The 11,514-nt window shown below is 26.3% G+C and overlaps 2 protein-coding genes across 2 annotated transcripts; one reads left to right on the top strand and one right to left on the bottom strand.

The window, feature by feature from the left end:
- Positions 1-1,288: 1,288 nt before the first annotated feature.
- On the top strand, positions 1,289-2,017 carry OCT59_001306 (uncharacterized protein; the record flags this gene model as incomplete). The annotated part of the gene is made up of 5 exons (XM_066139468.1): positions 1,289-1,301; positions 1,391-1,418; positions 1,634-1,742; positions 1,821-1,874; positions 1,952-2,017. 5 exons carry the CDS (start codon positions 1,289-1,291, stop codon positions 2,015-2,017), a joined length of 270 nt encoding a protein of 89 aa, XP_065988868.1.
- A 6,653-nt stretch (positions 2,018-8,670) lies between these two features.
- OCT59_001305 (uncharacterized protein) lies at positions 8,671-8,982 on the bottom strand (the record flags this gene model as incomplete). The annotated part of the gene is made up of 1 exon (XM_025331852.2): positions 8,671-8,982. The coding sequence occupies one exon, from the start codon at positions 8,980-8,982 to the stop codon at positions 8,671-8,673; it is 312 nt and encodes a 103-aa protein (XP_025181306.1).
- Positions 8,983-11,514: the final 2,532 nt, after the last annotated feature.

Below are 11,514 nucleotides of genomic sequence, written 5' to 3'. Positions count from 1 at the left end.
ATATTAGAAACAACAAATATAATGAGGCCCCCGATTGAATGAAATATTAGCTTAATATAGAAATTACTTCAAAACTTAATCATTTGAATCAGATAGTACTATTACTGAATTCCAAATTTAGCGACAAATACTTTTAAAGATCGATATATGTGGTACTTGTTCAGGATCCTAAACGTGCTAAGAAATAGCAAGATGTGTTGTGACTGCGCTCATTTCTTAGCATTTGGCACGACATCAGTTCAATCTAGTTTTCCAAAACTAATTACTCGCAATGATGGATCATTAAGATTATATAGAAATTTTATCTCAAATTTAAGGTAATGTTTAAATTAGCGAGATATTGAAAGGACTCTATTTATTTATTTTTATAATATTTAATTTATTAATATTATTATAATTAATTATTTTAATAGGTAAATGATGATAGCTATTTAATAAAACTATTACCTCGATTGAATGACATTTTAAACTTAATATGGATATTACTTCGCAACTTTATCATTTGAATCAAATAGTGCTACTGAATTCCAATTTCCAACTCTAGCAACAAATACTTTCGAAGATCGATTTATGTGATACTTGTTCAGGATCCTAAACGTACTAAGAAAATAGCAAAATGTGTTGTGACTGGCGCTCATTTCTTAGCATTTGGCACGACATCAGTTCAATCTAGTTTTCCAAAACTAATTATTACCCGCAACGATGGATCCATTAAGATTATATAGAGCTTTTTACATCAAATTTAAGGTAATGTTTAAATCATAAAAAATACAGCCAAATATTGAAAGGACTCTATTTATTATTTTTATAATATTTAATTTATTAATTATTTTGATAGGTAAATAATGATAGCTATTTAATAAAACTATTACCTCGATCGAATGACATTTTAAACTTAATATGGATATTACTTCATAACTTGATCATTTGAATCAGATAGTGCTACTGAATTCCAACTTTAGCAACAAATACTTTAAAGAACGATTTATATGGTACTTGCTCAGGATTCTAAACGTGCTAAGAAAATAGCAAGATGTGTTGTGACTGGCGCTCATTTCTTAACATTTGGCACGACATCAGTTCAATCTAGTTTCCCAAAACTAATTATTACTCGCAATGATGGATAATTAAGATTATATAGAGCTTTTTATATCAAATTTAAGGTAATGTTTAAAACACAGCCAGATATTGAAAGGACTCTATTTATTTATTTAATTTATTAATTTTATTATAATTATTTTAATAGGTAAATGATGATATCTGTTTAATAAATTATTACCCCGATTGAATGAATTCGTACGGTAATTGATACTTTTTTTTGCATTTATGATGGTTTCATATCAACACCTTAACCAGAAAGTGATCTGATTTTATTGGTATTTTCTTGCAGGAAGAGTTGATGTTATTATTAGTAAAAAGTCTATTGTGAATATTATCCTTTACTTCCTTGGCTTCATATCATAGGTTGTTGTGAACACTTTTGAAATGACTGTTGATTTCGCAGAAATATTCCAAAATCATGTAATATTCAAAATCCTAAGAAGTAAACAATTGGCATTTGAGAACTGAAGGAAAATAGGTGTTATGTTTAAATACTGTATAGCGAGAATTACTATTCTATTTGTAGCTAAAGGAGATGGGGAAGATATGAGCAACATGCGACCTATTTATTCGTTGACCACGTGATGTGGAAGGAAACGTTAAATTCTTATTATGAAGTTGATCAAGGATTATTATTTGATGTATTTTATTTTCTTTGTAGACGAGAGAAATAAGGAAGGGTGAAGAGCAGTATATTATAGCTATAGTTGTCTGAATAGCGATATACTGACAAACTATTAAACTATTTCGATCATTTCACGAAGTTCTTAAAAGTAAGTTTATTATTAAATATAAAGTTTAGATAATTTTAAAAAAAATCAATATTAACTTCAAATCTTTCCATCTTCAGTCGTGTCGTGATGAAAAAGAAAAATTAAAAAAAAAAATTATCGAATTATTCATTACAATACTGTAACCCTGTACACAAAACGGAAAAGAAGCAACTGAATTGCTTCATACTGTTCCCTCAAAAGAGCTGCATAATTTATGATCTTGAGGCGAGAGGACTTCTTTATAATTACGTGTTTAGAAGTCTTCTGTTGAATCACAAAGTATTGGAATTATTAGCTGTTGGTGTGTTTAACCTACTGATATACTGATTGGATCGAACTGGATAATGACTGAGGTTTCTAGGCCAAACAAATTTGATAACAATATTGAGTTTCAATAAAAATTTAGCATGTCTAATAAAGTAGGTGTTTGAATTTTCCTTATTTGCCTTTTAAACTTAAATTAATGCATACATTAATTTTAAAACTTAATTTTTAGATTCACGAATTTGTTAAAAATGAATCGCTCGCTGAGCTTGCTAAATTTCTCAATAAAAACAGCAAAGAAAACAAAGACGAATTAATTTTTGATCCAAAAGAACCCGAGGTTGAAACTCTTCCTCACTGTTAAGTTAGATGGAAGCAATCGACGCGAAAAAATCTGGAATGGCGAAAGTACCAGAAAAATTATGGCAATGCATCAATAATTTGCCTGCTGAAATTGATAAGGGCAGAAGAAAAGTTAGAAGTACCAAAATGCGTTCATTTTATGTGAAGGGACGAAACGAAATATCAAACTTTAGGATGGGGATCAGAATATATAAAATTAGTTTCCATGCCCTTGCAAGAAGGAAAAGAGATCACACGTATATTTTATTATTAGTATTGGCAATTTTTTTCAAGCATAGAGTTCGAACCATTGTTATACTGGTTAACTTTTACGAAATTGGATGATACTTTTTACCGATTCATCTAGTAATTTGATTAAGGAGAAAAGTCATTTTTTTAGCACATCAAATATTATTTATCATAATAATAGTAATATATAATATAACAAAATTGCGAATTAGCTTATTGTAGCGTAATTCAGCATTGACATTGGTGAAGATGTTACTGTCTTCTGATTAATTTATACCGTATAATATCTATTTATAGTTTGATGATTAGACATAATTACATATTTCTAGTATTCTATATAATAATTATATCATACATTAAGAAAAAATCAACAAGAAAAAGAATAAAAGGGATTATAATTCAAAGGGAATTACGTTTAAGATCAAAAATTGATTCCATCTTTATGTAATTCTAACGAATAAAATTTATTTGAATTCGTATATATTATCTCTGAAGAAATTTAAATTTCCTATCTTAATCTTCAAAAATTTCTTTTGCTTTGTGTTATCGAAAATCCCAATTTCCCCTATAAATGGCCACAAATTATTGTGAACAGATTTTTTTAAAATTAAAATTGAACGATTTGTTCGTACTTCTAGTAATTCCTGTTCTTTCTTCACGTAATATTCCTTGATAAGTTCTAAATAATTATTGAGTTTCATTATTCTTAGCTGTGATTTCATCTATTCCTTTAAAACCTTCCTTTCAATTGATCCATTTCTTCTTTTTTATTTCCAATAAATTTTGGTATCTTTCTCTGATCTTTCTGGTTTAACAAGTGCGTGAGGATAATGGATCAATTGCTGAAGCAGATAAATCTCGTCTCTGTTTTGAAAAATTTCGGGTGAAACGTTGGGTAATTTAATAATAATTGGGGAGCGAAACGAAAATGTAAAATGATTACACCTTCCTACTACTGCCTCTCATGAATTTTTCGGGATATTAATCCATAATAAAATTCGTTAAATAATAATTTGAATCAGTAATTTAGGACAGATGAAGTAATTTGATTCATTATTTACAAAATATACAAATTCAAGGGAGAAATAAATGAAAATACAAAAGAAATAAAGTAGTATACTATATTATATAATATTTACTAAAAATTTGACTTTATTAATTTATTAAATCAATCTTCAAAGTTTGCTAGACAGCCTTTTCACTTTAAAGAATTTCCTGTGTTTTAGAAGGGAAAGAATATACAGAAAAGTTCAACATTGATTGTTATCACTGGATTAGGATGTGGTATCTATTCTTAGTAACCATGTTGGATGATTTGACGATACAATTGATCTCTGTGAGCTGCTACTATCGCAAATCGATTGACCACTTTTGAATAATGAATCATTAGCTAAATGTGATCTCTGCTTCCCCCAAAGTTAGTACCCACGTTATAAGACCCGGGTATCACCAGTATTAATCATTTGTTGACAAAGTAACCAATCAATATAAATTAGTATCACATGACCGAGCGGACACCGTTAAACTTATCGTGTTATTAGTAATTTAGTATGAGTTTTCATATTTGAATGATAAATTTTTTTTTTAATAATTATAAAAAAATTATACCTTTAAATTTAAGTTTATTCAAAAAATTTTCTTCATGAATTAATATATAAAGCGTTTTTGTTGGAAAAAATTGATCACTGATTCACATTCTTTTCAAATTTGAGGCTTTTAAGAAAAAGGTTAATTAACCAAATTAAGTTGCTGTGTCGCTTTTCAATTATACTAATTTATTTAAGGATCATCACATCTATAAGAAAATCAAAAAACCTGCATAATGAGGCATTTGACCAAAATACCCTTATGAAACCTTAAATCTGTTTTTAGTTTATTTGATTGAAAATAAAATTTAACAATCAGGAAAAAATCAAAGATTTTTGCGATAACCTCATCACGGAGTTGATTCCCGAAAAAATTCTTGAATCAAACCTGTTTATTTTTTTTCTGCAGAATAAGTATGCAGCTAAATTAGAGATATCACTCCGGGTGATTTCTACCTTAAGTGATTTTTCACTTCTGGTGATTTGTGTCTTACGTTATCAAATCTTTGTCAAACTCTCAGCTCATTGTATGCAGATCCGTGAGACAAAATAACGTGAAATTTCAAATACAACTTCTAAAATTCTTTTTTAAAAAATATTGGATAAACAAGTTTTTTTTTTCCAAATTTGTTCATATTGACTAAGATTCCGAAATCCGAATATTAAAATTATTAATAATCATCATTCGAACTAGTCAAAATTAAGTAAAAAAAGAGTGGCACTTTTTTTTTTGTGTAAATTTGTCAATTCTTTTAGATATCTAGAACAAACTTACAGAATCTCTTTTAAACCCCAAAAAAAGGGTAATTACGAAAAAATCTCCTATTCTTTATTTGGCTTCTATTATTATTATGATCTTTGTTCTGATGATTATCGGTTTTATCAGACAACTGAAAGCCGAAAACCCGAATTCTATACCCAAATGGAGAATGGTTGATTTGACAATAAATCCTTTTTCCTGTTTTTCCAAAAAAAGTTGGTACTTTTTTTTATTTTTTATTTTTTCAACAATGAATATATATATTTCACACAAGGGTTGATAAACATTTTCTTGTCACGAAATCGAATCCTAAGTTTAATTCAAAATTAAAACTTCGAGAGAAATATATACATATTTAATTACTGTAAGCTACTTCTATGAATTAATACGATTATTCACCTTTATTTTTAACATAATTAACCAATTTTCTTTTTTTAGTTTCTGTATTTGAAAGAAGAAAAACAATGGCAGAAGAATATGTTGGTATGTATATAATTATATATTTTAAATAAATATGCATACATAAATATTCAAAAAGGTTCTAATAATTATTTATTATAGTCGGTATTGATTGCTGATGACAATAAGTAATTTCTGGTGAAATTGTTGTTGTAGTTGTTGTCGTCATTATCGGAGTATTCGTTGAAATCATTGATGATGATGATGATATTGAAGTTGTTAATATAAATAATGATGAAAAAGATTTTTTATTATTAATAATCTTGGTGGAAAAGACTTGGATAATCATCTAGTAAATCATTTCGTACAAGAATTCAGAACACAATTGTGAACGTGCAAAACATATACTTTCAGAGTATAATCATGTTCATATTGATTCATGTCTCTATAATCATACCGAAAAATGTTCTTTTAAAAAACTACGTGTTCCTTATGTCAATTTACCGACAATTCGACCCCTCTTTATACAAAAGAATAAATTTTCTTTACATCAAAGGCACTATTATCCTTCTTTAAACCGTGACGAATTCGAAAAATTGAATGAAGATTTGTCTTATTCTGCAATAAGCACTTAATGATACAAAAATTGAATGTCAAAAAAGTCAAAGTTCATGTAATTGTTCTGGTTGGTGGCTCAACACATATTCTCAGAATTCATAAGATGATAAAAAAATTATTTAAGAAAAATTAATCAAATTTATCAATCCGGATGAGGCTGTTGCTTTATATGGTGCTGCTTTACAAGCCGCTATTTTACTAGAGAACACTACTGAAAAGATTAAAGATATTCTTTTACATGATGTTAATGCTTTTAATATTGTGACTTCTGGTGATGTAATAACTCCGTTTATTGAGTATAATACCATAATACCCATCAAAAAGCCAAAAATATTCAAACTTCAGTCTAATAGTTCTCATTAAGAAAATTTCTTACTCGGATCGTATTCCTAAAAAAAAAATCTGTATTAATTAGTATATGAAGGCGAACTTTACCATTACTTTCTCTCCAATCTCTCAATAAAAAAAATAATTCAAACATTAAAGTCACCTTCAATCTTAGTCTCAACTTTGTATTAAAGGTATGCATGTTGGTAGTGCATTTTTATTACCAAAATTTGAAACTAATTGACTTTTATTGAAAGAAATTGAGCGTGGGTTATACCGAATCTTAAATATTTACATTAAAATTATTTCATTTTTTTTTAACATATTGTTTTAAATAATGACAGCTGCCGAAGCTGAAGAACTATAGAAATAATTGCAAAAAAAATGCAAGCACGAAGTAACTTTGAAAATTACGTGCACAATTTAAAAAAAAACATAATTAAAGTAAGTTTCCCTGGTTATTAGTTATTAAAATCTTATCAACTTGATCGCATCCTATATATAATATAAATTCGGATTTAGGAGAGAAGCAAGAATATGAGCATAAGCAAAATTACTCGAGTGACAAAAATAACATCTGATACAGTTCATGAATAGGCGATTCTCGATTTTTCTCGATAGAGAGATGGAGGAGATGACTTAGCTTAGTTAATTACCGTAGTTATATTTGGTGATAAAACAATAGAATATAGTATCACCATACATAAAATAATCGTCAGCAATTTATTATTGTCCGACATTCTACGCAAAAGCATGCAATGTGTGTCTGTGACTTATATAAACGTGACATATATATACTTTATTTAAGCTTAAAATAGTTTAACCTTCATAAGATGTATATTATTAAATTTAGTTGTTTTTAAATTATTTCTTCATGCAATTTAAGATTCATTAATAATAAACGAAAAAATATAATATATGAAAAAATATAATTTATATCTTGTGTAACTTATTTTCGTCATTAATCATTAAAATCTTAAAATAATAAATTAAAAATATAAAATGGATAGCCAGCCTATATTTATTCATCCTGAAACACTTAGAAAACGCAAAATTAGAGAAAATGAAACTCATAATCAACGTGAAAGACGTTGTGCTCGTGATGTTTATAAATCGTTGCAAAATATTACACCAATAAGATTTCACTTTGGAAAACGTGCAGCTTGACGCCCGCTTCGGACGTTTAACGGTCACCGTAGTTTTAGAAGAAATATTTTTTTTTTTAATCCAAATCTAAAATAATTGTCCATATCAATTCATTAAAAATATTACGATTCGAATTAGACAGTACTGATGGAAATGTATTATTATATAAAAGTTTATATCGAAATTTATTTTCTTATTGTAGCGAACATCATGATTATATATGAACGCTTAATAAACTAATTTGAGAGTTGAAATAGTATGATATTGTATCTTCGCGTCTGATGCTTTTAATGTAATATTTGATTCTCAAGTTTATATTTTTTCACTAATACAAAAATTTTTTAAAAAAAGATCTAATAAAATTAGCGACAAAAAACGACAGGATAGAAGTTTACATGTCAAACTCGATAAAATTGAAGTGCAGCCTTCAAAACTTAAAATAAATACATAGTAATTAATCCAATTGAAGATTAGTAATATTTTATTGTATGTACCCAGATTATTAACCTATCAGCATGAAGTATAAAGGTTTCGTAATAATGTATTATTTGTCGCTTGAAGCTGTTCATATATATGTATTATATTATATGTATATATACAGTATATATACTGTATGTTTTAAAAAAATCATGTTCTCAAACATTAACAAGTTTGTATGACTCTACAATAATTCGTATCTACATGATAATTTTTTATTAAAACTTTATTACACGTTTAAATTTTTCGTATTTAATTATATTTTATTTGATTTTTATCAATTCCGTACATTTAGAAAAAAAAGTATCGCTTTAATACATTTTTAATATTAAAAAATATATAGCTATGAATTACGAATAATACAATATATATAAAAAATAAATTATATAAAAAAAAATAAAAATAAAAATAAAAATAAAAATAATAAAAAATGAAAAAAAATATTAATAAAATTTAAAAAAAATTTTCAGTTCTTCTCATATCCATGTTAACATTTATATATATGAGATATAGCGATAAGAATAAAAAAAAGATTCGCCATCATTATTCTCTCGGATGCTTGATAGATATATCAATTTTATTTTTTTTATTTTTTTTTAAAAAAAAGAAATAATAAAAATTTACAGTATTAAACTTCTTCTGTAAAATAAGTTTCATGAATGAGACTAGATAGTCTTCTATAAATATCTTTTTCATTGCGTTGTGCTTGATTCCATAAGATGATAGCGGTTTTGGTGACTACACGCATATTATAAACTTCATGTCGTCTTGCTTCATTACATACGTTTTTCCTGAATATTGAAAATGAATTGGGTGGCTTTTTTGGTCGAGACCCGCCGACAAGAGAAATATATGATTCTGGATCATTTAAGTGGAAAAAAAGATTTCTTCTATCGATTTTATTGATTAAAGATGTTACAAAGTAATCAATTCCTGCCATTTTATTAAATTTCGAAAATGTTGATTTTTTTTTCTGAAATAAATTTAGGCTCTTATATATATGAGTTTTTCATCTATTTTTACAATAAATGGTATTACATTCACGACAAAGAAATTTATGACTTTTTTATCGTGATAACCACTTTGATTAATAACTTTATTAAGAATAATATAATTAAGTAAGCATTGAGGATTCTAAAATAATTTTTATTGATGTGATCAATAATAAATTATTGATCGGTGACATGATCACATACTGTAACTTCGTTGTTTACTTATTGTATGATGTATTTGGAAATGGTACAAACAAAATTTTATAAATCTTATTGATGTTCTTTCATAAAATTACCCTATTAATGTTAAATCATGCATTAATTTATTGTATTAATCAGAACTGAATGTCGGTATAATGCCTTAAAATTTTGCAGATCCTTGGCCGAACGCATAAGCATAATCTTGGCCATAAATCACGTGGAAGACATTGAGTTTCCTTTTTCGCGTTTTAACAGTAGATGGAAAGGAGGTTCCATAAGGCATCTAAATGAATTACGTAAAAAAATGCTGTAGAACAATGTGATCATCAAGGGCGTATTTCATAAGACTTTTTTAAGATATGGAATTCTGTAAAAGGAACAATCAAAAAGTGATTTAAAAAAGAATTATTCATTATAAAAATATGTTGCTTATTTTAATCTAATTATGGAATAATTGATACAAACATATGTGAAACATAAAAATAAGCGAATAGACGAATAAATATGTAGCAAAAAATTTTACAATGAATTTTTACACAATAAAAAAAAAAATACTTTTCAAAATCTTTAGTAAGTTAATCAATTTTGCTTGTTTCTAACAGGTTTAAATGATAATTCTAAAAAAAAAATATTTCACTTTTAGGAACTCCGATGTATGCTGGCGTTTCAGAATTGGTCATATGTCATCTTTTGTGGTTTTATTTTTAGATTTTAGATAAAATCTTTTTTTTAAATAAAAATAAAGAACCTAAATTGAGCATTTTATCAAAGAAAAAGCAGTCCCATATTTTTTATCTTTTATTTTCTCTTTTCAGAAAAAATGAAAATATATAAAAAAAAAAAACATTTGAAAATTTATCTCACAATTTTGAACTTTTTTTCTTTTATTTTTATTATAGCTGTAATAGCTGTACTATAAATTTCGATAATTGTATGATGATCATGAAATGCTGTACATGCTGTACAATGACGATGACCTATAATCATATAATGTGATTGCCGCAGTGTATGGACAGACTTTAATTTTAATTTTTATTGTTTTAAAGATTTAATAATCGCAAGTAAGACAATTACTCCTACATAAATAAATAAATTTTGATTATATCACATAGGATAAATTTGCCAAATAAAGTTTTGTATTTTTTTTTTCTTTGTGAATAAAATGCATAAATATTATGACTCATTTTCTTTTTCATTATTAAAGACATTTTTTTTTCTTTATTAATTTACATTTTTAGAAAATAAATTGATCAATTTTAATCTGAAGTTTTTGATCATTCAAAAAAAAAATCGATATTTACTAAAAATAAATTCTACTTTATCTGACTTTATAATAAAAAAAGTATTGTTATTGTAGATATTTACATATAAATAATGACAATTATGCAAGCAAATGCAAAAATAGCAGCAATGATAATAATATAATTTTAAAACAATAAAATTTTATGTAACATCATGTAACATACTTGATGATCTGATGCCTTTTATGATTTAATTTATTGTTAAAAATTCTGCAAACCGCATGATTGTTAAATATTTTTTTTTCTTATAAAAAAGCTCTAAAAATTCCTAGAGAAATGGCAAAAATATTTCAATATTTTTTTTTCACAAAAAAAAACAAAAAAAAAAAACAAGAACACAAAAAGAATCAATAAATTAAATATGCATATTCATATAAAAATTCATCCTCATCTTACTTCTCATTTTAACTCTAACTTTAACCATAACCCTAACCTAATCCATTCCTTAATTCCTTTTACTTCTCACTTTAACCCTAACTCTAACCCTAACCATAACCTAATTATCCATTCCTTAATTCCTATTACTTCTCATCTTAACCTATTTATCCAATTTCTTAACATGATAATATTATTATTCATCAACCAATCCCCACCGTTTATTTCATTTATACAAATTATAAATAAAATAAAATACTGGTTTAAATCACCATTGAGCATAATTTTTACAAATAAAGATTATTCAAATTGCTGGTTTAATCCCTGATTTCCTGTTGCTCATAATCAAATTTAATTTATACACTCTTTTATACACAAAATTATTTGAGCACATAAAGATTATTCAAATTGCTGGTTCAATCACCTGATTTCCTATTGTTCATAATAAAATTTAATTTATACACTCTTTTATACACAAATTATTCGAGCAACTAAATCAATCACCTGATTCATTACTCTTTTATAATCATAAATCACTTACAAATAAATGAAACACCAGACAGAACAATTTCCTTTCTTTTAAACCATAATCCTCGCTAATCC

Source organism: Rhizophagus irregularis, chromosome 1, assembly GCF_026210795.1.
Source record: "Rhizophagus irregularis chromosome 1, complete sequence".
Lineage (NCBI taxonomy): Eukaryota > Fungi > Glomeromycota > Glomeromycetes > Glomerales > Glomeraceae > Rhizophagus > Rhizophagus irregularis.
The sequence above is the reverse complement of the archived record's forward strand: the minus strand, read 5'-3'. Positions and strand labels throughout refer to the sequence as shown.